This window comes from Lynx rufus, unplaced genomic scaffold (genome assembly GCF_022079265.1).
Source record: "Lynx rufus isolate CCGP_SWC_20201006 ecotype Redwood Valley unplaced genomic scaffold, mLynRuf1.p SCAF_19, whole genome shotgun sequence".
Classification (NCBI taxonomy): domain Eukaryota; kingdom Metazoa; phylum Chordata; class Mammalia; order Carnivora; family Felidae; genus Lynx; species Lynx rufus.
In genome coordinates, this window is record NW_025814833.1 from 29,256,669 (window position 1) to 29,284,000 (window position 27,332).

General features: G+C 44.2%; 1 protein-coding gene across 3 annotated transcripts in view; it reads right to left on the reverse strand.

Annotated features, from left to right (window-relative positions):
• Positions 1-27,332, reverse strand: part of ARHGEF6 (Rac/Cdc42 guanine nucleotide exchange factor 6) — a 100,254-nt gene that overhangs the window by 15,786 nt on the left and 57,136 nt on the right. For 2 of the 3 annotated variants that reach the window (XM_047082026.1, XM_047082027.1), the window contains exons 7-12: positions 26,252-26,346; positions 23,184-23,279; positions 21,424-21,546; positions 5,202-5,340; positions 2,851-2,910; positions 638-784 (exon numbers count right to left, since the gene is read on the reverse strand). In XM_047082026.1, the coding sequence (XP_046937982.1) occupies positions 638-784; positions 2,851-2,910; positions 5,202-5,340; positions 21,424-21,546; positions 23,184-23,279; positions 26,252-26,346 (660 nt within the window). The remainder of the gene's footprint in view (positions 1-637; positions 785-2,850; positions 2,911-5,201; positions 5,341-21,423; positions 21,547-23,183; positions 23,280-26,251; positions 26,347-27,332) is intronic. The other variant, XM_047082028.1, reaches the window with a different exon arrangement.

Consider the following 27,332-nt stretch of genomic DNA (forward strand, 5'->3'; position numbering starts at 1 on the left):
GTTTACCTGACGTATGTGGTAGTCAGGTTAAGTATCATAAACACCCCTTTGCTCCCGTTTCTCTACTACTCGAGCCTCTAACAGTTCCTTGTTGCCTGCTGGGTGGATTCGAACGACTCTTGCCTGACGCCCAGCGTTCTCATAACCTGACTCGGTCTCGCTCCACGGCTTTCCCTCTCCCAACACACTTCCTCTGCTCCCGAGAGACCGGCTTCCTCGCCTTCCTGCAGCAAAAGGCCACGCTCCTGTTCTCTCCTGAGATAAGAAGGACCTCTACCTTACGACATGCTCGCCTTTTCCCTTCGTGGCCCTCCTCCTCGAGTCCCCTCTCCACAGCCTCCTTGCTCTCTCCCTTCTCTGAGCTTCCGTGCAACCCACTGTTGAGGCGCACCATCTACACTGACTAGCTGGGTTCGTTTTCTGGCCGCAGCCTGTGTTTTCATCTGTTTTTAAGGCACGGCTCATCGCGTGGTCTCTCCTCCTCTCTCCCACAGCACCTAGCAGAGTGTGGGGCAAAGAAGAGGCACTCGGTTTCCTGGCACGTTCGAGCAACCTGGCCTGGACGGACGGACGAACGAATCAAAGAAGAACAAGAGGAAAGATGGCAGCAATGGCGTTGAGCTGTGAAACCTCTTACCTCACATGTTCCATACTGCACCATTACTTGTGACATAAACAGAACATTCCCCAAGGTTTTAATACTCTCTCCTTCCCACGCCTGAATAGGTTCAGAAAGTATCTGCAACTCCAGCTGTTTTCTCTTCCTTAGATCTTGGCACTGCCCCTATGGAACCAAAACAGAACGTACTGGAAGAGGAATTCTTGCGAAACAGACCGAAAACAAGAGCAGAGTTAGAGGAAGCTTTGGGCTCTCAGATTTCCACAGCGTCCTGATTCCTCACCACGAATCCCATCACCAGATCCGCTCCTCACGGACAGAGAGACCCACGGCCCTGAAGCTCTAGCCTGGGGCCCCCAGAGGTTTTGCGAGGAAGAGCCACCTTTCGCCGTGCCAAAACGAGTGGCTGGCTGGGGTCCCTGCTCTAGCTCCTTTCCAGCTCGTCACCAAGCCGTTTTATTTTCCCAACACACGCTCAGTTTCCAACCAAGCGACAGCTTAGTAAAGCAAACAAACACAAAATGACTCCAGGGGCTCTAGAAAAAGGGAAAACTAAATTTCTCCTGCCGCAGTGAATCAAATAGACCTTACAACGAAACAGAGGCACTGCCTATACTTTGTTTAGGGACTGGGAGTAGGTTGGTATGGAGAAAAAATACTACATTAATTCTGTTCCTAAAAGAATTGTAAGAAAGAGATACAACTGAATTTTATGAATACAAAGTGAAAATACAAACCAGGAAACAAAATGTGGGGTATGAATACTATATCTATCTACCTATCTATCTATCTATCTATCTACATATAGATAGATATAGATCACTGTTTCAGAAAATGTGAAGTCATCTTAGAATAATTTTTAACAGTACTTACACATTTGTTAAAAAAATGTAACAGCCTTTACTCCAAATTGAATATGAAAATAAGCATATGGTTAGTTATGTTACTGTTTCCAAATAAATGTCACAGTTCCTTGGGGGCTGTGTTTTCTATAAAATCTCTGCTGCCCCTTTCGGCTAAATGGAAACTTGAAGAAATCAGTTCACTGGACACATGTTTCTGAAGCATCTAAAGTGGGAATAAATATACTAGAACCATCAAAGCAAGCTTCACAACATGTACTATGGTCAGAAAGAAATATTGTTTTCAAAAGGAATTTTATATTCCATTTACGTAGGACAAAATAAAAGGGACCCAAATAGTAATAAATGCCATGTAAAACTGCCAAGATTAAACTGTTTGTGACCTATGACAACAAAAGGTATTTAATGTAATACCTTACTCTGGACTTCAACCTGCTGTTTACCTGTGGACGCATCAGGTACTGATCTTTCAACAGCAATAAAAATGAGGTGATGGCGAATGTTGCATCACAACCTTATAGCAAGAACCGACAACTAACCATGGATCCCAATCCCTTGGAATGCTACATTAATGTCTAGGATGGGGGCACCTGGGTGGCTCACTAGGGTAAGCGTCTGCCTCTTGGTTTCAGCTCAGGTCATGATCTCCCCGTTCGTGGGTTCGAGCCCACACTGACAGCCTGCTTGAGATTCTCTCTCTCTCTCTCCCTCTCTCTGCACCTCCCCTGCTTGCTTGCTCTCTCTCTCAAAATAAATACATAGACATTAAAAAAAAAAAAGAAACGTCTAGAATGAAGCTAAACTTAATCAATCACCCAAAGTGATGCTTTGTTTTCTCCTAAAAGGCCACCAAGTGCTTTTACATCAGTGGGTTCAAGAAGACATTAACAATCATGCTCAAGATACAAGATTACAAAACAGTTGCATTTTAGTAGGTTTTTTTTCCTTTTAGATTTGATGAAGGATTTCTTTTTCATACGCAAAGAGTAAAACTCACACCCTTTGGCATAAATAGATGAATCCAGCACCGATGGCTATCAGTGAGTGACAAGTCGCACAGACACAAGGTGAACGACACGGGGGCAAAGACAAAGAGACAAAAGGAAACCCCCCACCTACACAACAATGCTTAATGTGGCAGAGACTTCAAATGTGAGTGCTTTATACCCTCGGCCCGGCAACCTTTCATAGGTAAGCATGATTTTTGGAAGACAAAATTAAATGAAACAATCACTGCGATACTGTCGCCAAAGCTTATTGTTTCCACTCTAAAGACCTTTGCATTGGGAAAGAGACGTTACACACAAATCACTCTTTTAGGAACAACGCATACACAACGGAGAATCATAATTTGAGAGCATCACCTACCATGAGAGTTTTGAATGCTACGATTGCTTTCAGAATATCCTGATGATCTGCATGCGTATCCTAGTAAAGGAATACATTGCAAAACAACGTTAAAGGAGAACAGATGAGCGGTCGCCAGGGGTTAGGGGTGGGAGGAGGGTTGCGGCTGCAAAGAGAGGGGAAATCCGAGGGGATGACGGAACCGTTCTGGATCCCCGTTGTGGCGGTGGTAACACAAATTTAAAGATTGCATAATACAACAGCACTTGAGCCTTTGGAATCTCAGCACCTCCGATTATCAGGCGAGCAAGAAATTAAGACAGCCGGTAACACATCATGGGTTTGGCAACAACATACTAGGTGCGGTTATTGGGGCCAGAGCTCTCGTTTCCCCTTTTGCTGCTATACTTGAGATAAGAAATAACCATGAGTTGGCGGGGGGCATCGTCAGGCCACGTTGTTAATAAGTGACCAGAGGTAGGGAGTTGCGGAAACAGAGGAGTGGTCGGAGAAAAATCAACCCAATCTCGTTTCCTAAAATGCCTCCATTTTCTTTCGGCGGGTTCAACGTGGCAGACGGGGAAAACAATTCCAAGCTTCATACCGTGTGTTCCTTTGCAAGCGAGGTTCTTACGTATGGTCCACAATTCCACGGTACTTACAACCCCGAAGAGTGGACAGCTTCAAAAACTACTCGCAGGGATCCACATCTCCGTAACTGTCCACGAAGGGAAAGGGGTGATGCTTGGGGAAGCTGTATACCTAACATGGGGGGCACGTGGGGTGCAGCTGCGTACCCCACCTTGGGGGTATATGTACACCTAACCTTTGGAATTCAGCTGGAATAAATGGAAGGAGAAAATCCGCTGTTCGGCCAGCCTTGGGTCACGAAACGCGGCTGAACAGACCAGGGGTCTGCCCCAAGCCAAGAACTGGAAGCAACAGAAAAGGGAGACAGGAGGGAACACGGGTTCCACTTCAAGGAAGGTCAAGAGAGAGGATCCCGGCAGCGGGGGCATCTGGGGAGTCTTCCCCTCAAACGGAGCGCATATTAGCGCCTCAGCCCTGAGCAGTACCAGAAACTGGTGCCGATGCTTTCTGGATTTTTGCTCAGAGTACATGCTTTCAATCCTTACAAATGCTGACGAGACCGGCAGTGTGCAACCTTTTTCTTTAAAGATAATCAAGCCCTTTAAAACCGCAAAACCTTTCCCCAGACACAGGAAGAGCAACTAGGGTAAACGCCGCCTCCCCCAGAGGGCCCTCCTCTCCCACCCACACCACCTCCGGCGCCCATGCTCGATGGCACAAGGACAATTCTAGAAGCTATCCCTGTCGATTGGTTTTTAAGAAAAGGATTGGGCCTCTCAATGAAATAATATTCAGTTATCAGGCCTCGGTGCAAACCTTAATATTCAGAGAAGATTATAGCGATGCCACGGCTGGGGCAAGCCAACTAGAAGTTTATAAACAAAAACGTGAGGGAACTTTGGTGTAGATCTATGATGCGTAGACAGATAAACTAATATTGGACCCGTCTATGAATCTTTAAGGAAATACCAGAATCTTCCAGTGTCATCCAGGGTCAGAAAGCTGAGTGATCACAGGGCTGTAGAGATATCGACCCCTGTCTATAGTGAAAGCGGTATTTCTATTTTCTGACGTTTTGCTCTGTTTGTCTCCCACAGTCAGGTTGGTTCATATACCGGAACAAGGGAAGATCTTGGTCGATTTTGATTGAACTGCCGTCTACAGATGAAGAAAACCTAAGTCAACCGGTTAGCATGGGCTTGAGAGAAGCGGCTGGACCGAGAAGGGGAACGATCATGAATATTGAGTAGTGAAGGAGGTGGGACCTTTGGTCATAAGATGAATAAATTCGGGGGATCTAATGTGCAGCGTGGTGGTCACAGTTTACACCACTGTGTCGTTCACTTGAAATTTACTGAGAGTCTATCCTGAGTGTTCTCATCCTCTCTGTGAGGTGATGGAGGTGTGAATTCACTTGCTCTGGGAATCATTTCACAATGTAGACATATATTAAACCATCATATTGTAACACTTTAAAACTCACAATGTACCACCTAAATATACACAATTTTTATTTGTCAATCAGACCCCAGTAAAAGTGGGAAGATTAAATAAACTAAGTAAAACTTTAAAAAAAATCTCCAGAAGGGGGAAATAAAGGAATGCTCCCCCCCCCCTTATTTTGCTGCATAATGAGGAAAACTAGAAGCCCAGGGAAGCGGGAAGATTGAATCAGGTAAAATTTGAAACCCAGGCCTTTTCTGAATTCCTCGGCAAGCTTAGTCTGGAAGGAGACTGGCTGCTTCTTCCAGAGCACAGGCCCATGCGTGGCCTTCCCTTACCTCCATATGGCGTTCCAGCTCTTGCAAGAGAGTAACATACTTTTCCAGTCGCATGAACGGTTTGCTGAGGCTGGTTGTTAAAATGAGGATACCTGGGCTGGACGCACCTTGACTTTCCATAAATTGTTCCAGATCATCGCTAGAAAAAGAACGAACGTGGCTTTGCTATTGCTTCATGTTCTATGCAAAGAATTATCAACCAAGCATCATTTTCCCATATTTCGTACAATATAAAACCAAATGGAAGTTAGTCGCGCTAATCCAAATGCTGTCCCATTCACATCAGTGCAAGCGGTGGAGGGGCGGACAGAGGGAGACACAGAGTCCGAAGCAGGCTCCAGGCTCGGAGCTGTCAGCACAGAGCCCGACGCGGGGCTCGAACTCACGTACCGTGAGATCATGACCTGAGCCGAAGTGGGACACTCAACCGACGGAGCCACCCAGGCGCCCCAACATACGGTTTTAAAAAGTATTTTCTCAGTCGCCGCAAACATTCAAGTTATTGGCTGGTCAAAGGCGCAGGGTAGCGACTCACCACATGCTCCCTATCACCGGGCACCCACTCATAATGTTCAGAATCAAGGTGAAAATTCGGATAGCTGCGTGTTTGTGTGACTAACCACAAAGTCACGGAGCCTAGGATCTGAAACCAGTGCGGCAGGCGACACAGACAATTCCCATAAGGCAACAACTCGGTTAAAAGAAAAAGGCTATTCATATGTTGTGAACTGTGCCCAGGAAGCTCGTGCTTCTTCTGCTTTTTGCACCGTCTGGATTGTCTCCTCCCCCCCCCCCCCCGCGTGATATTGAGGCCTGGGGCTGAAAGATCATTTTAATATTCATTTATGCAAAATAAAATTAAAGAAGGACACCCACTGCCTACCTGCCAGCCTATTCGGAAACTTCTGCTTATTACTTGGCCCCTTTTACCTCTTGGCTTGCCCGGGCGTATCCAATCAGTCTCGCGTTTATTCCTTTGCATTCCCGCTGCCACTGCCTTGCTTCGGACCTTTCTTTCATCCCATCTGGTTCACTCCAAGAGCCCAACTGGTCTCCTGGCTTCCGGGCCTTTTTGCTTCCAAGCCGTCCTGCAGACCACGGCTCTAAGCCTCTTCCTTTCTCACTCAAGAACCTCTGCTTGCCTCCAAAACCAAGCCTTAACTTTGTAGACTCCTACTGGTCCCACCAATCTTTCTCATCACCCTCGATCAGGAACCTTCTCCTACAAAATGACCTACTTCCTTGTGTTCAAGGAAACTTGGGGAGGGGGTGCATGGCAAGTCACCCCTATTAATAGACACCCTCCCTCCTTGGGCTTTTGTGAGTGAGAGAGAAAAGGATGGCGTTTCAGCTGATGTCCCAGGAACATGCCGTGCAGGGAAAACGGGCTGGGAGTCACTGCCTTAACGGAAGCTGGATCGCATGGGAGAGGTCACACCTGACAATCCACACCGAGGACTGTCATCGGTTGTTGCAGTCTGGCCCCCGAAGCCCCTGAGAGGAGAGAAGTACCCTGACCTGCAGTCATAAAACAGGTCTGGTCACCCTGGATCGCTTACCTAGCCCCAGCTGACTCATCTGTACAACAGAGATAAAACCCACTTCCTAGGGGCGCCTGGATGGCTCAGGCGGTTAAGCGCCCGACTTAGGCTCAGGTCATGATCTCATGGTTTGGTTCGTGAGTAACGGTTCGGTTTATGAGTTGGAGCCCCGCATCAGGCTCGCTGCTGTCAGCACAGAGCCCCCTTTGGATCCTCTGTCCCCCCTCTCTCTCTCTGCCCCTCCCTCGCTAGCCCGCGCTCTCTCTCTCTCTCTCTCTCTCTCTCTCTCAAAAATAAATAAACACTTTCAACAAAAAACCAAGGGGGCCTGGGTGGCTCAGTCAGTTCAGCGTCCAACTTTCGGTGTCAGCTCAGGTCATGATCGCACAGTTCGTGAGTTTGAGCCCCGCAGTCGGGCTCTGCGCTGGCAGTGAGGAACGGGCTTGGGATTCTCTCTCGCCCTCTCTCCCTCCGCCCCTCCCCAACTCCCGCTCACGCTCTCGCTCAAAATAAAGAAATAAACTTAAAAAAAAACAAAAGATAAAAACAAACAAAAAAAACCTACTCCCTACTAAAATTCTGAAGATTCGGTATTGGGGTTTAGAAGGCTACTGTTTCATGCTAAGATCTTTGCACACATTCATTCTTATTTAATATGGATGCCAACACTTCAAAACAGATGTTACCCTCATTTTACAGATGAGAAACCTGAGATTCAGGAAGAGAGAGTACTCCTGAGTAAGTAGCTAAGTTGCCTCTGTACAGAAAAGTATTTTGTAAACTTCAGCCCGAAAATGCATCTTTATTACTATTATTACTATGCCAAGGCAAATACCTTTTGCTAAAATCACATCTTTAAAAACTACCATTAAGCTGTGATTTCCAGCTTAATGGAAACTCAATTGATGTTAAGTTTCCAACCAAGAGCACAAGGAGGTTTAAAAATTCATTACATAAAAAATATAATTAGGAAAATAACTTGAACTTGGAGAAGGCATCTGAGAAGAAATGTAATTTAGAGAAAATCACTTTCCTAATTTCTTTTCAATTGGGTAAACAAGTCTTTCTATGACTACAGAATTGCCCGCATCCTCAATATTCTAACTCTAATTGATACAGGGGTTACAACAATTAAAAGCAAATGTTAGCATGTACTTTCTTATTACTTTCCGTGCAGCATTCCAACTTCTAGGCTTGCTTAATATTATAAGAGAATTAAAATTTTTTTTTCCATTTAACATGAGATCATCGGCTATCAGGAAGAAATGAACATTTGACGAGTGCAACGGAAGAACAAAATGGTCTTAATAAAGCCACTGCCCATTACAATTAATAGGTCCTAAAAGACACATTTTACTTAGCCCGATAAATTTAATGCACAAATTAATATCGTTATACAAAAATGAAACACTCAAATATATATTGTGATACCAAAGAACAAGCTGTCTTGAAAATGCAGTTTTTAACTTTATGCAGCCTATTGGAAATGTCAACGGGCTGACTTGTTTTTCAAGCTTAACATGTTCTGTACACGTGATATTACAAAACACAAGCAGTTGTCAAGGTATGGATGCCGTTTTAGACTCAACATATAGTGTACCTCACAGAATGCATGGTGGATGGGGCTCTGGGACGTTCTGGGTAGGGCTGGAAAGCTCCAGAAAACTATCTTACCTTATAGTACCTATACAGAGCTTAACCACATCATATAAGAGTGTTTCTGTGGAATCTTTGCAGAGATTTCTACTTTTTTTTTTAACATTTATTTATTTTTGAGACAGAGACAGAGTGTGAGCAGGGGAGGGGCAGAGATAGAGAGGGAGACACAGAATGGAAGCAGGCTCCAGGATCTCAGCTGTCAGCACAGAGCCCGATGCGGGGCTCGAACCCATGAACCGTGAGAACATGACCTGAGCTGAAGTCGGATGCTTCACCGACTGAGCCACCCAGGCGCCCCAGAGATTTCTACTTTGAATGATGAGAGGTCTACCTAGAGCAGCTGGAAAAGGATCAGAGATCTCCCCTCCACAGCCCCCTCCTTCCCACTCCCCTTTCACGGAAATCACTCTGTTGGAGGCCCCGGGGTGGGGGTGGGGAGTCTGGCCAGTGGAAGACCCCAGGGAGGCCACTCAACTGGGCTGGGTGGATCCCTATCATTCCTTTTTCATTCACCTCGTCCCACAGACCAGGCTGTCTGCTTCTCTTTTGTTCCCACCACTTTTTTTTTCTGACCAGTCTCACTTGACCCCTTCCCCGGTTCCTCCAAGACACAAACGGAACAGAAGTTACTTTCAGAATGTTCCCAACGCTCCTTGTCCCGAGGCAAATACACAACACAGTTCTTTGGGTTTTTCTCAGTCTTCTGTTGCTGACAACATGGTAAACAGAGGGTGAAAACTCACAAGAGGGAAAGGGCCCAGCGGTGTTTGTCGCTGCAATGGAGACAGAAGTAGGTAGGGTTCAGACCTGTCTTAGCGCTCATTCTCCCATCTCCTTGCTCTCTCTTTAAATCCGGGCCCCTCTCTCTCGTCAAAAGGATGGGAGCCACACCAGAGCGCGGGAGAGAAGTGGGTATTTTTGTAAGGGAGAGGTTAATCCCAGGAAGAAGGAAGAGCTTCAGTAATAAGCCTGAAGGGGAGAGAGAGGGGAAATCCCAAAAGACCTCAACCAGGGGATTAGAAAAGACTGGGGCAGCCATTCAAATATATGTAAATATGGGGACACATCAAGGTGGGGGTCTGCCTCTGTATCCAAATTCAGATAATACATTACTGCATTTTTCACCAGGTGCTAACACGCCATGAATTTTAAAGCCTTAGACCTCATGGCCCATTGTCAGGCGCATTTCTGGTATGATACTGCCACCTGCAGGCTGAAAGGGAGAAGTTCGACTGACTGGCCTGCCCAGGCTCCAGTGATTTTCCGGCATCTGACCATCCACAGATTCGGCAGGCAAAGAACAGAAACCCACCAGAGTCCTTATTTCATCTGACAGCTTCGTCTAAAACAGGATTTTAGACTGAAATTTCTGGAAATTTCATTCAACTACGCCTCGCCTTTACTGTGTCAGCATAAATCGCCACAAAATGCATGTAAAACAGCTGAGATTATGTTAGAACCACGTCTGGGGAAACCCCCCAAGTATTTCAATTTAATTTTCACTCCTTACATGCAAATCAAAGGTTCGATAAAAATTCCGTTCTATGGGACTCCAATGAGTCCTCCATCATTTCAAGGGATAGTATAAAATTCTCAAAAAACATCACCAACCCAAAGGAAGCAAACCGGATACAATCCCCCCCCCCAAAAGTTGAGAACCTCGAAATTAACTATGTGACAAACTTTATTTAAATCATCATGTTTGAAGGAGTTTCTACGGTTATTCATAACATTAAATTCCGAATATGGGGAAATGCAGTCAGTAACATTTTAACACACAGTTACAACAGAAACTTCTCTGAACACTACGGAAGTCTGCTACTTGAGGCACACTGTTTCTGGAATTGCTACTCTCAGGTTAAAAGGAAAAGAATATGTGCTCATAAAAATGGTAAGCGAACATGAGGGGGATCTCTTTTTTCCATGTTTAGTTTATATTTGAGAAAGAGAGAGAGAGAGAGAGAGAGAGAAAGCAGGTAGGGGGCAGAGAGAGAGGAAGATACAGAATCCGAACCAGGCTCCAGGCTCCAAGCTGTCAGCACAGAGCCTGACACGGGGCTCGAACTCACGAAAAGTGAGATCATGACCTGAGCCGAAGTCAGACGCTTAACCAACTGAGCCACCCAGGCGCCCCAGAGGGATCTCTTTTTATTGGTATTAAAAAAATTGCCCTTTGGGCACCTGGGCAGCTCAGCTGGTTAAGCGTCCAATTCTTGGTTTGGGCTCAGGTCATGATCTCACAGTTCGTGAGTTCAAGCCCAACGTCGGGCTCTCTGCTGTCAGCGCAGAGCCTGCTTTGGATCCTCTGCCCCCCTTTCTCTGCCCCTCCCTTGCTCGTACTCTCCCTCTCTCTCTGAAAAATAAACAAACATAAAATTAAAAAAAAAAAGAAATTTTCCCTTTTACACACAGGATGTTTATGTATCTGCCACAAGAAAAATGTCTCTGAACCATTTTTTTTTTCTTTTTTTTCTTTTTAAGTTTATTTCTTTCAACGTTTATTTATTTTTGGGACAGAGAGAGACAGAGCATGAACGGGGGAGGGGCAGAGAGAGAGGGAGACACAGAATCGGAAACAGGCTCCAGGCTCCGAGCCATCAGCCCAGAGCCTGACGCGCGGCTCGAACTCACGGACCATGAGATCGTGACCTGGCTGAAGTCGGACGCTTAACCGACTGCGCCACCCAGGCGCCCCCCATTTTTTTTTTCTTTATTGAAGATGGGTGGTAAAGTATGAGAGCGTTCCTGGAAATGACAGAAACAAATCCAGGACTGCGGTCCCCTCCGGTGAGGGACGGAGAAGCAGGAAATACGAGGGAGCACACACACAGAACTCCAGCTGCAGCTATATTTTGTTTTATAAGCTGAATGGTGGCTACCTGGATGGGATTTATTTTATCTCTGGTTTTTGTGTGCTGGAAATATTACACACCTTTTTTCTAAAAAGGAACTAGCAGCTCGCAGCAGATGAATAAAGTCGAAATAAGGGGTGGTGACGACTACCTTGGTTTTGCTTTAAATTTGTTTATTTTGAGACAGAGAGAGGTGGGAGGCAGAGAAAGTGAGGGGCGGGGGCGAGAGAATTCCAAACAGGCTCTGTGCAGTCAGCACAGAGCCCAATGTGGGACTCGATCCCATGAACCATGAGATCATGACCTGAGCCGAAATCAAGAGTCGGACGCTCGACGGACTGGGCCAGCCAGGGGGGGCCCGAAGCCAGAGACTTTGGTATACATTACTTCATTTAACCCACAAACCTGCAAGCTGGTGGAAACTATAAAAGCAACCATTTAAGGCCTCTAGAAACTGTCCGAATGGCATAACGATAAGTGAAAAAATACGTATTCGAGAAAACATTCTTATACTCACACAGAACGGGGAGAGTTCATGGCCCCTGAGCCAGGACCTGCTCGCCTCGCCTCTCCTTCCTTCCCAGCTCAGCCTGACAGAGACCCTAGTGGCCAAGAAGACAGGTGTCCCTCTCCCCTTCGCTTCCAATCCAAGGACACCATATCTCACTAGCATATCTCATGTGCTTCAACGTTGAACTGAAAAAGCCAATTCCTGGCAAGGGTGGCTGAGAGGCCGGAGGCTTCCTTCTGTGCTCAGCACCCCCACAGACAGACATAGGGAGGGGGCTCTACCCCAGGAGTGGCAGGCTGAAAATACCGGGGCCCCGCACCCTCACCCCCACTCACTGTTGGGCACAAGTTCTGTGCGGGGTGAGGCAAGCAGAGAAAGGCAGAGGCTAGTGCCGTGCCCAGACCACTGGCACAAAGATTTTGCCAGGGGAGGAGGGCAGCCTACAAGAACAGAGGGCTCTGGAGCTCTCCCCAAAGGAACTGGTTTTAGTTGAAAAAGAGCGTGGGGAGGAGCGCGGGGCTGGCTCTGTCGGTAGAGCATGAGACTCTTGATCTCTGGGTCATGAGTTTGAGCCCCACATTGGGCACAGAGCCTACTTTAAAAAGAAGAAAGAAAGAAAGAAAGAAAGAAAGAAAGAAAGAAAGAAAGAAAGAAAGAAAGAAAGAAAGAAAGAAAGAAAGAAAGAAAAGAAAAGAAAAGAAAAGAAAGAGAGAGAGAGAGGAGAAATCCAAGCCTAAAGGCTCTTGCAAAAACAATGAAGATTTTGGTGGTGAGCAAATGAGAGGGCGCTGGCAGCTTTTCTTAATTAAGAGCAAGAATGTAAACCATAGGCCACTGAGGTCACTAGACAGAACCAAGGAAAGAGACAGCTAAGAACGTCAGAACAAACTTCAAAGACTGGTCTCAAAAACAACCCCTGCGCGAACTTAATTGGATCAGATGACAGATCAATTTATGCCCCCAGGGGTAAACAGCTTAACAGGAAAATCAGGGAGAGATGGTCAAAGAGAACCCCGCTAAAACCACTGTCATTTCGGGGTGACTGTGTGTGCATGACCAAGGCTGTGCCCTCTGAGGCGTGACCTCAGCGGATGCACGCTGTGGGCAAAACAGACCTCACTAAGACAGTCCAGTCAAGTCACTAAACAAACAAATAAGCAAACAACAACAACAACAAAAACATCCCCCTCCAAGAGGGGAGAAAAGAATCCGTATCCAGAGTTGCTAAATCTAAAATTACATAAAGTGCTTAGTTTTCAAAAAAAAAAAAAAATATGTACGACACTGGGGCACCTGGGTGGCTCAGTTAGTTCAGTGTCTGACTTCAGCTCAGGTCACGATCTCGTGGTTCGTGGGTTCAAGCCCCGCGCCAGGCTCTGTGGTGACAGCTCGGAGCCTGGAGCCTGCTTCGGATTCTGTCTCCCTCTCTCTCTGCCCCTCCCCTACTCGTGCTGTCTCTCAAAAAATGAATAAACGTTAAGAAAAAAAAATTTTTTTTAATGTAACACACAAAGAAAAAGGAGTGTGTGACCCATACACAGGAGATAAAAAGAGACAACAGAAATTGTGAGAGTGACAAAATGTCAGATTTAACAAAGACTTCAAAGTAGCCATTATAAATGTGTTCTAAGAACAAAAGGAAACCATGCTTAAAGAATTACAAGAAGCTATAATGACAATGTCTCATCAAACAGAGAGTATCAGTAAAGAGATAGAAATTATAAAAAAAAGAACCAAATGGAAATTCAGGCTATAAAGTACAATCATTGTGGGGCGCCTGGGTGGCTCAGTCGGTTAAGCATCCGACTTCAGCTCAGGTCACGATCTCTCAGTTTGTGAGTTTGAGCCCCACACTGGGCTCTGTGCCGACAGCTCGGAGCCTGGAGCCTGCTTCACATTCTGTGCCTCCGTCTCTCTCTCTGCCCCTCCCCCGCTTGTGCACGTGTGTGTACGTGTGTGTGTGTGCGCGTGCACGTTCTCTCCCTCTCTCTCTCCCTCTCTCTCAAAAATAAATACACATTTTTTTCTAAAAAATTCAGATGAAGGGCACCTGGATGGCTCAGTCAGTTAAGCCTCTGACTTCGGCTCAGGTCACGATCTCGTAGTTCGTGAGTTCAAGCCCCACATCTGGCTCTGTGGTGACAGCTCAGAACCTGGAACCTGCTTCGGATTCTGTGTCTCCCTCTCTCTCTGCCCCTCCCCTGCTCTCTTTCTCAAAAATAAATAAACATTTAAAAGAAAAAAAGAAAAACGAACAAGCCTCAGAGAAATGTGGGACATCTTTAAGCACAACAACACGTGCATCATGAGGGTCCCAAAAGAGAGCATGAAGCAGAAAAATATTTGAAGAAATAATGACTGAAAACTTTCCCAAACTTGAGGCAAATGTTAATCTACACATCCAAGAAATTCAATGAATTCCAAGTACAAAAAATGCAAAGAGATCCATATATAAATTATCGTAAAAATGCTGAGAGACAAAAGCAAAGAGAAAATCTTAAAAAGAGAAAGAGAAAAACAATTCATGGTGCGCTAGGGAACCTGAATAAGATTAACTGCTAATTTCTCACCAGAATTAATAAGGGCAAGGAGGCAGTGAAATGATATACTCAAAGTAAAGGAACAAAAGTGCCCACCAAGAATTCTATATCCATCCAAACTATCTTTCAAAAATTTAGGTGGAAAAGGGGCACCTGGGTGGCTCAGTTGTTTAAGCATCTGGCTCTTGATTTCGGCTCAGGTCATGATCTCTCAGTTTGTGGGTTCGAGCCCCACATAGAGCCCTGAGTCAGACTCCATGCTGACAGCACAGTGCCTGCTCAGGATTCTCTCTCTCTCTCTCTCTCTCAAAATAAATAAATAAACTTAAAACAAAATTTAGGTGGAATGAAAATATCCCCCAATAAACAAAAACTGAAAGAGCTCTTTGCTGGAAGACCCACCTTACAAGAAATACTAAAGTTACATGATAAAATCAAGTAAATCCAGATGTAAACTCAAATCTACCTGTAAGAAGAAGAGAGATGTAAAACGGCCTATCATAAAAGACAGTAAAAATACATATGTCTCCTTCTTCTCTTAACTAATGTAAAAACAATTGCATAAAGCCTGCAACATATAGAAATGTAATGTATTTTACAACCACAGCACAGTAACTCAAATCCACAGGAAGAAATAAACACATAGTCAACGAGAATGTTAATGTAACTGATGCGATAAATACATCCTTGCCCTCTTTTCTTCTCTCGTTTTCATTATTACACATAAAATAGTATTTGTAGCAATATACTATTGGGCTTGTAACTTACAGATGTAATATGTATAACAATTGTAGCCCAAAAAGGGAAGAGGAAACAGAGTTATACCAGGAATCACATTCGTATATCTCACTAGAATTAACTTAGTGTGACTTATAAAGGAGATTCTGATAAGATATATATGGAAAGCATCAGAGCAACTACCAAAGAAAGAATTCAAAAAAAAAAACAAAAAAACAAAACAAATCACTGAAGGACTTCTGGTTTCAGCTCTGACATGTAGAGTTCGGAAGGCATCATTACTATTCTCCCAAGTAAAAAACTAATTGAAAAATCAATGACTTTTCTTAGATCTACTAGGAATTGGGATCACAGGGAAACCACCACCCCCAAATCTGGAAAGACAGGTAAATACAGAGACTTAAAACAGAGATATGTTTCCCTGAAGGACAAACCACTGGCTCCAGTAACTGGCAGAAACATTCAAATGCTAATTTTAAGAGTGTGTTGGGGCCTGGAGCCTGCTTTGGATTCTGTGTCCTCCCCCAAGCCCAGCACTCTCTCTGCCTCTCCCCTGCCCGTGCTCTGTCTCGCTCTGCGTCTCAAAAATAAATATTAAAAAAAATTTTTTTTAAAGAGTCTAAGTGTGGACGACCTGGACAGTTAAAAAACCCCCAGCAACTCAGTCTCAGGATCCAAATATTTTTGTGGGTTTTGCATCCAAGAGCCCAAGCAAGTTCTCACGGTAAAGATCAGGGGAAAATCCTCTCGTGTGCTGATCTTTACACTTAAAAGTTTGTTAAGAGGACAGATCTCATGCTACATGTTTTGTTTTTGTTTTTTTGTTTTTTTTTTTTTGGTCACCATAAAAATAAAAGAGAAAAAAATTAAGTAGAGGAGAAATAAAACTTCCCCAGGCACACAAAAACTGAGGGAAACTATCGCCAATAGACCACCTTTGCAAAAATTGTTAAAACAAGTTCTTTGGAGAGAAGGAAACTTGGACCTACATACAAAAGGAAGAGTGTTGGGGTGCCTGGGTGGCTCAGTTGGTTAAGCGTCCAACTCTTGATTTTGGCTCAGGTCATGATCTCACAGATTGTGGGATCGAGTCCCACATCGGGCTCTGTGCTGACAATGTGGAGCCTACTTGGGATTCTCCCCGCTCTGTCTCTGCTCTCCCCTGGCTTGTGGGAACACTCTCTTTATCTCTCAAAATAAATAAATTTTAAAAAAGGAAGAGTGTTAGAGAATAATAAATTCAGGTAAAAGAAAACCTTTTCTTCTTCTGATTCTTCGTGGATCTAATAGATAACTTTTAAAAGTAATAATAGTGACGATATATTAGGTGGTTTTACCTTATGGAAAAATAAAATGAATGAGCACAATGTTATAAGAGATGACGGAGAATTGAGAATACTCTTTTATAAAGTACCGACACTACCTATGAAATGGTAAAGTGTTATGTGAAAGTGCTGTTAGATTAGTTATAAATGGATATTATAAACTCTAAAGCACTAAAGTTTTTTTAGAAGTATAATATGCTAGGAGAGAAGATAAACTGAAATCATATAAAACATTTAACTAAAATCAGAGAAGTCAGTAAAAGCGGGGAGGGGGGGCGGATAGTAAAGAAACAAAGAACAAGTGCAATGAATAGAAAAGTTATAAACATGGTAAACATGAATCTGACTATATCAATAAGCACTTTAAATGTAAATGGTCTAAATACACCAATTAAAAGACAGAGACTGTCAGGGTGGGTTAAACAACAAGACTCAACTGCATATTGTCTACAAGACACAGACAGAATACAAGGAAAAGGATGCAAGAGATATATCATATTAACGGTAATCAAAAAAATAGCTGGCTTCAGGGCACCTGGGTGGCTCATTCAGCTGAGCATCCGACTTCGGCTCAGGTCATGATGTCTGGGTTTCTGAGTTCGAGCCCCACGTCGGGCTCTGTGCTGACAACTCGGAGCCTGGAGCCTGCTTCCGATTCTGTGTCTCCTCCTCTCTGTCCCTCCCTTGCTCATGCTCTGTCTCTCTCTGTTTCTCAATAATAAATAAACGTTAAAAATTTTTTAAAAAATGCTGGATTAGCTATATTAATTTCAGAAAAAGCTGATATCGGAATAAGGAAAATTATCAGGGATAAAGAGGAAGCATTACATAGAGATAAAAGGGCCAATCCCCAATAAGACAAAACAATCCTTAACATGAATACACCTAAGAAGGGAACATCAAAATACACAAGGCAAACACTGATAGAACGGACAGGAGAAATAGATAAATCCACTATTATGGTTAGAAACCTCAACATCTCTCTATCAATAAACAGATCCAGCAGATAGAAAATTAGTAAGGATATAGTTGAATTGAACAGCACCATCAATCTAGTGATCTAGTTGACATTTATAGAATACTTTATCTAATCACAGCAAAATATAAATTCTTCTCAAGCTCACATGGAACATTCACCAAGATAGACCCGATTCTGAGACATAAAACACAGTATAACAAATTTATAAGGATAGAAATCAACAAAAGGTGCTGGGACATTAGACATACACACACAAAAGAATGAAGTTGGACCCCTACCTCATACCATATGAAAAATTAACTCAAAAATAGATTAAACAGGGGCACATAGGTGGCTCAGTCAGTTAAGCATCTGACTCTTGGTTTCAGCTGAGGTCATGACTTCAAGGTTCATGAGTTCAATCCCCACATCGGGCTCTGCGCTGACAGCTGTGGAGCCTGCTTGGGATTCTCTGTCTCTCTTTCTCTCTCGGCCCCTCCCCTGCTCACTCTTTCTCAAAATAAATAAATAAACATCTTTTAAAAATAGATTGAAGAGCTAAAGGTAAGAGATAACACTATAAAATTCTTAATCAGGCATAAATCCTCATGACTTGGATTAGGCAATAGTTTTTTTAGATAGAACACCAAAAGCGCAAGCAACAGAAGACAAATTCGAAATTAAAACTTTTGTGATTCAAAAGACACCATCAAAAAACAAACAAAAAAGGACCCCATCAAGAAAGTGAATAGAAAATCCACAAAGTGGGAGAGAATTTCTGCAAATCATATATCTAAGAAGAGGATATAAAGAAGAATATATAAAGTATTGCAAGTCAACAATGAAAAGAGGAATAACCCAACTTAAAAATGGGCAAAGGATTTAAAAAAAAAAATTTTTTTAATGTTTATTTATTTTTAAGAGAGAGAGACACAGAGTGCAAGCAGGGGAGGGGCAGAGAGAGAGGGAGAAAAGGAGGCTCCAGGCTCCGAGCTGTCAGCGCAGAGCCCAATGCGGGGCTTGAACTCACGAACCGTGAGATCACGACCTGAGCCGAAGTCGGAAGCTTAACTGACTGAGCCACCCAGGTGCCCCCAAAATAGGCAAAGGATGGAGGTACCTGGGTGGCTCAATCGGTTAAGCGTCCGACTTCATCTCAGGTCATGATCTCAGCGTTCATGAGTTTGAGACCCGCATTGGGCTCTCTGCTGTCAGCGCAGAACCCACTTCAGATCCTCCGTCTCCCTCTCTCTCTGCCCCTCCCCCACTCACTTGCGCGCGCGCTCTCTCTCTCTCAAAAATAAGTAAACATTAAAAACAAATAAAATAGGCAAAGATCTGAATAGACATTTCCCCCAAAGAAGCTATACAAATGGCCAAAAAGCCCATGAAAGATATTTAACAGCATCCTTCATCAGGGAAATGCAAAGCAAATCACAATGAGATATTACTTCACACCCGTCAGGATGGCTACAATCACAAACGCTGATGATAAAAAATGGCGGGAATGAATATAAATTGGTGCAGCCACCTTGGAAACCAGTCTATCAGCTCCTCTAAAGGTGAAACATAAGTTTTCATATGACCTAGCGATTTCACGCCTGGGTGTCCACCCCAGAGAAATGAAAACATGTCCACACAAAGACTTGTAGCTAATATTCATAGAGGCATTATTCACAATCCATATGTCCACCACCTTGAATGGAAGAATATTATGCTGTATATTGCATATAGTATATTGTATATTGTATGCTGTATATTGTGTATCTAAACAATGGAATCTTTTTTTTTTTTTTTGGTGATTTAAAAAACAAGGTACTTAGGGGCACCTGGGTGGCTCACTTGGTTGAGTGCCTGACTCTTGATTTTGGCTCAGGTCATGATCTCACAGATCCTGAGATCGAGCCCCGTGTCATCGGGCTCCAACAGGGTGGAGGTGACTTGGGATTCTCTCTCTCCCTCTCTCTCTCTGCACCCCCCACTTGCATGCTCTCTCTCTCTCTCTCTCTCAAAAATAAATAAACTTAAAAAAATAAAAATTAATAAAGACCAAGGTGCTAATAAGTGCTACAACACGGATGAACCTGGAAAACATTACGAGAAGGGAGAAAAGCCAGACCCAAACGGCCCTGTGCTGTGTGATTCCACTTAAATGAAATGTCCAGAGTGCCAGCGAGTGCCTGGCAACTAGGATGGGTTTGTTTTGGGAGTGATAAAAATGGTCTCCAATTGATTGTGGGGATGGTTGCACAACTCTGAATATGCTAAGAATAATTTAACTGTATGTGAATTCGAACCCAGTAAGCCTGGTGTATAAAAAAGGAAGTGGTAATGTTTTATTTCTTAAGCTGGGTGGTGTGTACCATGGGTGCTCACTTTATTGCAATTCCTTAAATTTGCATTTAAGTCATTCTTTGTAGGTAAAATATATATCTTAACAAACATATCTGTTTAGAAGTCTGGCAGACCTGGGTTCTAATTCTGGCTCAACCGCTTAACGGCTATGGGTTCTCGGGCAGATTCCTTGACCTTCCAACGTCTTATCTGTAAAGCAGAGACGGTAATAATAGTAATTCCCTCATAGGCTCTTACATCATGTGCCTGGCACACTATCAGTGCTATTATTAGCTAATATTAGCTCTAAGGAGTTGAGCCACTTGCCTAAATAACTCAGATTCACGGCTCCGCTTTCTTTAAACTCCAACTTCCGGGTTTGCTATTCTACAAGAATTCACGACGTTGGTCAGGGAAATAAAAACTGACCTTCGAGTAGGACCCACTGAATTCTACCTTAAAAATGCCCTTACTTAACGGCTCTATGAAGTCAATAACGCTCCTAACAGAGCAGGACAAAACCCAAAATTCCGCCACCTCCGAGGGTTGGTGTTGACTAGTGTTCCAGTCCGGCTCTGGGAGTTCAAGTCTGAGCCAGATTGAGAGAAGAATATTCCTCTTGGCCATGAGCAGTCTCTATAACTCCTATCCATTCTGAATCTAGTCTCCAGGTTAAGTCCTGAGAGACTCTGTGTGTTGTACTTGCTACTGTCCCCACCACGTCAGATTTCTAGCACATGATTTCAAAGTTCGAACGGCATCTTTAAACCTATCGTACAGGGGCACCTGAGGGGCTCACTTGGTCAAGCACCTGACTCTTGATCTCGGCTCAGGTCATGATCTCATGGTTCATGGGATCGAGCCCCATGCTGGGTTCTGTGCTGACAGCGCGGAGCCTGCTTGGGATTCTTCCTCTCCCTCTCTTTCTGCCCCTCCCCTCCTCGCTCGTGCACTCTCTCTCTCTCTCTCTCCCAAAATAAATAAATAAACTTACAAAAAAGAAACCCACCATACAGCGTGCTGGCCCAGATGAACGCACCAGTAAATGTGTCAGGGACAGGGAGCCCGAGGGTCAGGAGGGGTAGGAGAGAGAAGCATTTATCAAGGTCCCTTGCGAGGACTCTGAAAGGAGACACTATTCTGTTATTCCCCACGAATCTGAAACAATTTCTAATCCTGTACAATTATTATCACAACCCACTGCATAAAGTACCCGCCAGGTAGTTCACACCGCTCGTGTCCTTCCGCCCTCCATGTTAGTAAATATCTGCCTTCCAGTCACAGCACTGCTTGAGACGTCCCCCACCAGACAAAGGGAAAGTGAAACCGAGATGACCCCTGGCACTTGAGCTATTTGTCAGCAACTCAGAAAAACCATTCATAGGGGCACCGGAAGACTACACCAAAGGATCCAAATAGAGTTTCGCTTCAGGAAGGCCTTCCCTGAGCCTCCCCTCCCCCCACACTAAGCTGATACCATGTTGCACAGTCTAACACCATTCTTTTCATTACCCTTTTGTCCTACAACATGTTTATGGTGTTTGATTTCACGTCTGCATTGCTCTCAAGAGTCTATGCTCTGAGGGGAGGGACTTCCTCTTCCTTGCTTACTGCTGTATCCCCATCAGCCAGTACAGGACCTTGCACATAGCAGCTGCTCAGTCATCGAAAGTTCAGCTGGCGACCTTGGACTTCCAAACGAAGCAGTCCTAGGAAAGGATCTCGCTGTAAAGCAGCCTAGTTGGGGAAATGGTAACAATTTACCTGTGCTGTGTGAGTACATTGACAGCTGAAGGGTGGTTTGCGCAGTAAGCCAGATACATAGATTTAAAATGAGGCATGAGGTTCAGTAGACAGCCTCCTACTTTGTGTTGGTTTTCTGGAAACCTGTAAGTAAAAACAGATGAAACACAGAATGTAAAATAATAAACGCAATAAAGGAAGATGGCTCCAATCAAACCTGGCAACGTGCAAACCTTTGGAATTCTTTTGTCAAAATTAAAAGAGAAACTCTATTATAATCACTTCCTCCATGAAATGGAAGTTCTCGACCACCAAACACAGCACCGATACATAAGGTCAGGTACTTACCTGGAATTACGAAGTAGGGTGTTTTGGGTTTTTTTTTTTTTAAGATATTTATTCAAGGGCGCCTGGCTGGCTCAGTCGTTAAGCATCTGACTTGGCTCAGGTCGTGATCTCATGGTTCGTGAGTTCGAGGACCACATCGGGTGAGCTCGAGCTCTGCTTCGGGTGAGCCTGCCTCTCTATCTCTGCCTCTCCTGGGATTCTCTCCTTCTCTGCCTGTCGCGCACTTGTGCCTCTCTCTCTTTCTCAAAAAAGGTATTTATTCAAATTATAATATTCAAGTTTTTGGCCAGGCACACACAAAAATACTGTCGGCTAATTTATATGAAGTTCAAGTACAGACACAACTAATCAACTCCAAAAATGACATATCACAAAAGAGTATTATGTAGTCTTAGTGACCTGGTGGTCCCTAGGCAGGATGGCCTCAAGATTTTTTTAATTAATTTTTTTTAAGTTACAAGCCACCTGTTTTTATTTGTAGAAAAATCAGAAACGTGCAAGAAAGAAAAAATATTACCCAGAACCCCACCATTCAGGGATAGCTATTATAATAATTTTGGCATTTTCCTTGGACTTCCTCCTACCTCTTTCTCTATAAAATGGAAAACGAAGATTACAAATCTAGTTTGTGATCTGCTCTTCTCACCCGGTGACTTCTCTTCCCTCATCAACAAGCGGGATCCCTATGCGCATTGAGGATGGCTCCACAGGTCTCTTTGGTGTGGGCTCTTACCATCTTCCTTCCTGGATGACCACCCGTGTCCCAGAAAGCTCAAGAAACAGGCAATCCCTCCAGTTTCGCTATAGACGATGAAAGTTGCCGACTTCTCCAAGATACACTGCTTGGAAAATGAATCTTGCTACAGAAATATACTGCCTGATGATCATTACAGCCCATTTCATAGTTGAACACTTCAACTATCGAGCTAACCATCAAATATGTATTGTGGTTCACACAAAGATATACTTTCCTTTCCCCACTTCTTCAAGTTTCAACTGTTAATATAACAGATAAGATCCTGGGTGTGATTTAAAGAGAAGCAGCAGCTTGTGCAACCAAATGAGTCATCTGACTAATTTTCCATTTGCAATGTACAAAAGAAAATATCTAATCAATGTCAAAGGCATCATCCGCGGTCGATCGAGACCTTATTTGGCTCTTACACTGCCCAGGAGCAGTAAAAGCAATACAATTTTTCAGTAAAGTCAGGAACAATTTACTGCACGTAGAGCCCTGATATATACAACTAATGGTTTGGCCCTGTGAATGCCACCACCTAGCATATTTTCTCTGTACCGGGACCGTTTATCAAAGTTGTAACAAATGAGTAAACATAAAATGCCCTTAATCTAAGACAACAGTTAAAAGGAAAACAAAACACGCCAAGGAAGCGATGTTGCTGGCTATCTTGATGGCAATATGTGACACTTACTTTGAACATTCTTCCAAGGCTTGGCAGAGCGTCTGTTGAAATGAGCATACTTCTTCAAAGTTCCCCAATAAAGATGTAAACTCCACAGTACTCAGACTGGAAAAAAAAAAAAACATACATAGTTTCAGTGGCTAGAATTTAAGGATGATTCTAGTTATCTATCTCTGGTCTAGCGAGCTGATGATTTGCTAATAACTGGCAAAGGGGACAAGGGAAGCAACCCCTAGATTTTAACTTTCGCTTTTTAATTTACACCAAGTCCGTGTTCTTAAACAATTTGTAAAAGCATCTTTACTTGGGGTGCCTGGGTGGCTCAGTTGGTTAAGCATTCGACTCTTGGTTTCGGCCCAGGTCGTGATCCCGCGGTTTCGTGAGTTCAAGCCCAGCGTCGGGCTCTGCACTGGCAGCATGGAGCCTGCTTGGGATTCTCTCTCTCCCTCTCTTTCTGTGCCCCGCCCCCCGACGCTGTCTCTGTCTCTCTCAAAATAAGTAAATAAACCTAAAAAAAATAAAAGTGAAAGCGTCTTTCCTTGATTTTCTTTTCCTGCAGTAAGAATAATGATCGTCAAGCAAACGAAGGTTTATAAAAGCCATTTAGGCATTTTACAGTGCAACGAGTGAACGAATTACAACTGCATACTATCTAAATATCTTAATAGGCGAAATGCATCATAGCGGGGGATAAACGTAAAGCATTTTGAGTCTTCTAGAGCCGCTGGGAGAGCAATCGAAGGATAGTATATATGCTCGCAGAATGCACAGGGGAAAAATCACAAAACCCAGTTTCTCCCAATTTGCAATGCTCATAAATCAACGAAAGGAAATGTTTAGGAGAGGAGGTCCAGGAGAAGAAACTAGTACTGATTTGTCTGTGGAGTGGAACGGAGCAGATAAAGGCAAACGGAACAGTTTTATCCAGAGCTTCCGCGCTGTGACTTCTGTCCATTCCTCCCCTACCAGACAGTACATGATAACAGAAGCGCCAACCACACTCACCCGGCACTTAACACGGAGGCGGGCGTTTCACACATAACGCACCGTAACCTGCCCACAACTTTATGAGGTCGGGACTGTTGCCTCTGTTTTTAATTAATTTTTTAAGTGTTTTTTTAAATTTATTTCTGAGACAGAGACAGAGCATGAGCAGGGGAGGGGCAGAGAGAGAGGGAGACCCCGAATCGGAAGCAGGCTCCAGGCTCAGAGCTGTCAGCCCAGAGCCCGAGGTGGGGCTCGAACTCACGGACTGTGAGATCATGACCTGAGCCGAAGCCGGACGCTTCACGGACTGAGCCGCCCAGGCGCCCCTGTTGCTTCCGTTTTACAGCTCAGGAAACCCAGGCACAGAGAGGTCCAGCAAATCGCCCGGAGTCACAAAGCAGTGAAGGGTGAAGCCAGAATGCCAATCAAAACGTTCTAGCTCCAGAGTCCATGCTCTTAGACCGTTTCGGGGAGGAGGCTTTTCTGAAGACTTAAAAGGCCTTTCTTCTTCGTGTATTAATACCAGGGGCGTGTTTCCCAGAGAGTCATTTTTGCTGACAAAGAAAAGGAACACCCAAACAAACGTTACCCGAAACCCCTCGGGCATAAAAAGCTGCCAGCTTTTCTGCCCCCATCGCCCTCCTGAACCACACGCTGGAAAACCCCTATGATGGGGAGTCAAAAGCAAAAACCTTCAGCCAGCCAGCTTCCCTTTCCTCTTACTGTTTCCAGCTTGCTAATCAGTCACTCCTTCATTTGAAATCTCACCATCTCCCCTCCCAGGGTCACCGCCTCCGTGTCCTGCCTCTGCCCGTCACCTCCGCGAAACGGAAGGCACGTGTCACCGGTGGCAGGAGGCACAGTGGGTCGAGCGTGGCCACTTCCTGGCTGTGTGATGGGTACGGCAGTAAAGCCCTTCTGGACTTGAGCTTTCTTATGTGTTCAATGGGGATGGTGATTTCTTCCCGGGCGCTGGACCCAGTGATTCACTGGGGTTCCTTCCATTCAGCTCAAAGAAGCATGATTCACAGAATTCACTTCGTGCTTTACATAATAATAACAAAGGACACTTTGTTGTTGATCGCGTTTAAGCTCTTACAAAACATAGGACTATAAAATCCTTTCACGCTGGAGTAATGTTCCCATAGTGCCGTGGAAAATTCCCAATTGGGAAATTCAGCCAGGCTTTACGCCTTAGCAAACATGATGTGGAAAAAAGGGAGAAAAATCGTGAAATATATGAAACATATTTCCCTGACTGAAGCCCAATACTTTAGGCAGCTGTCCAGCAAAAGTAAACTCTTCCCGAGGAAAAAGAGGAGGCTTTTGTCCCCCATTACATGGGCCAACTGCTACATTTTCTATTTGACTTATAGATCGTAATCTCCGGTAAAGGGTAATCAAGTAAGATATAAACACAAACAAATGCAGTTAGCCACTGTTTAATATGCTATTCTAGAAGCGCACACACACACACACACCCAAAATGAGCGGTCGATATTTTTCTTTCACGAAGACTAAGTTTTCAATTCCAGCCTCAGACAGTCACTTCGAAGACCAGAATAAGGTTTGAATGTTTTGTTTAAAAAACAAAAACATTTTAACATCTCTATCATTTCTCTTTTTGCCTGGCTGAAATACAGGCTTGAAGTGCCCTTATGAACATTCACAAAATGCCACACTCTTTCCGCTCTCAGACCGCGGGAAAGAGTTTCTGCCCTGGCAAGAAAAGGTCACGGGGAGCACGAAAGTTTCCAGTTTACATGTTTGCTGCATAGAAACACCAGCAGGCCCTCTTGGGGCGAGGTAAAACCGCATGTGTCGCTTTTAGGATGTACAAGATAAAAATTGTGACAGACAGAAATGCGGATCCGCTCATTCCTTCCACAGCCCAAAGAGACAGAAAGCCAAGCTCTCCAGCAGCAACGTCTTGCGTAATTTCCGTTGCCTTGACCGTGTTTCTTGGCAACCTGTGATCTGTGGAAATTCTTCTAAAGGGCAAAATCAATTATTCAGTGACATAAGAGTAATGACTCGATGCTGACATTATCTTGCTTTATTTAGCAACCGGTTTAAAACGTAAATCTTACTTGTTATTGGCCTGCAGGGGTCTTAAGTAAGTGACAAGTAGAGACTGAAGTTCCTTAGCATAATCCTTTTCCGTGTCCAAAATGTTCTGTAACACCTATGGGGAAACAAAGGTCAGGGTCTTGTATTTGTCAGGACAGTCCCAGGTAAGAAAGAGCTTTTAAGCAAATTATGAGGCTAGCACTGTAAGTGAGAAGCACAAAATCCGAATGCCCTTTGTTTCATTCTAGCAAACTACTTTAATGATTATGGTTATATTGCATAAGTCATATGAATACAATTTTTCAAAGTCACCCATAACCGGAGGGGCCTGGCCATTTACACAGTACTGTTGAGAATGCTTTTGTTTGGGTACCAATTTGACAGTAAAATATATTTAATAAAAAAAGAGAGAGAGAGAGAGAGAATGCTTTTGTGTGCTTAAATCATTGATTCTCGGGAAAGGGCTCAGTTAGCTAACAAAGGATCGTTATTCCCATTTTATGGAGGAGAACGTGGAGACCAGCCACCTTAGAACGCGCAGATTCAATGTCGGGACAATTTAATGAAAATGGACGTCAAATGCCGCCAAATGTCTTTACGTTTTTGGTGAGACCTTTAGGGGACAAAAATCTGAGGCCACGGTGAATTTTTAAGTAGAGCTAAACCTAGTCTTTCAAAAAAGGTAAAAGGTGCTGGGATGAACGATTCCAAGGGAAGAGGAAGCAGGAGTGTGAGGAATTTGGCAAGGGAAACAAAGCCTACCGGTATTATGAATTAAAACCAAATTAAAATCCTCTGGGCAAAACAACCCACGTACGGTCCACAGTCTCTCTTGCCCCACCAGTGCTAGGCCCCACCATGCCCCAGCCTCTTCCGGGGGCAGCTCCAACCTTCCCTTCAAGCTCCTCGAGACACACAAGCTAACATTTTCATACCTTTCCTCTCCTACCTCCTAATTCATTCAACAAACGTGTACCGAACGCCTACTCTGGGCCGAATGCCGCGCGGCCTGCCGGGAGCTTCCACTCCGTTCGCAGGGCCAGACAGCGTGAGGCGCTCTTAGCTGGGACGTGTACTCACAGGACAGTCCATGACGATCTG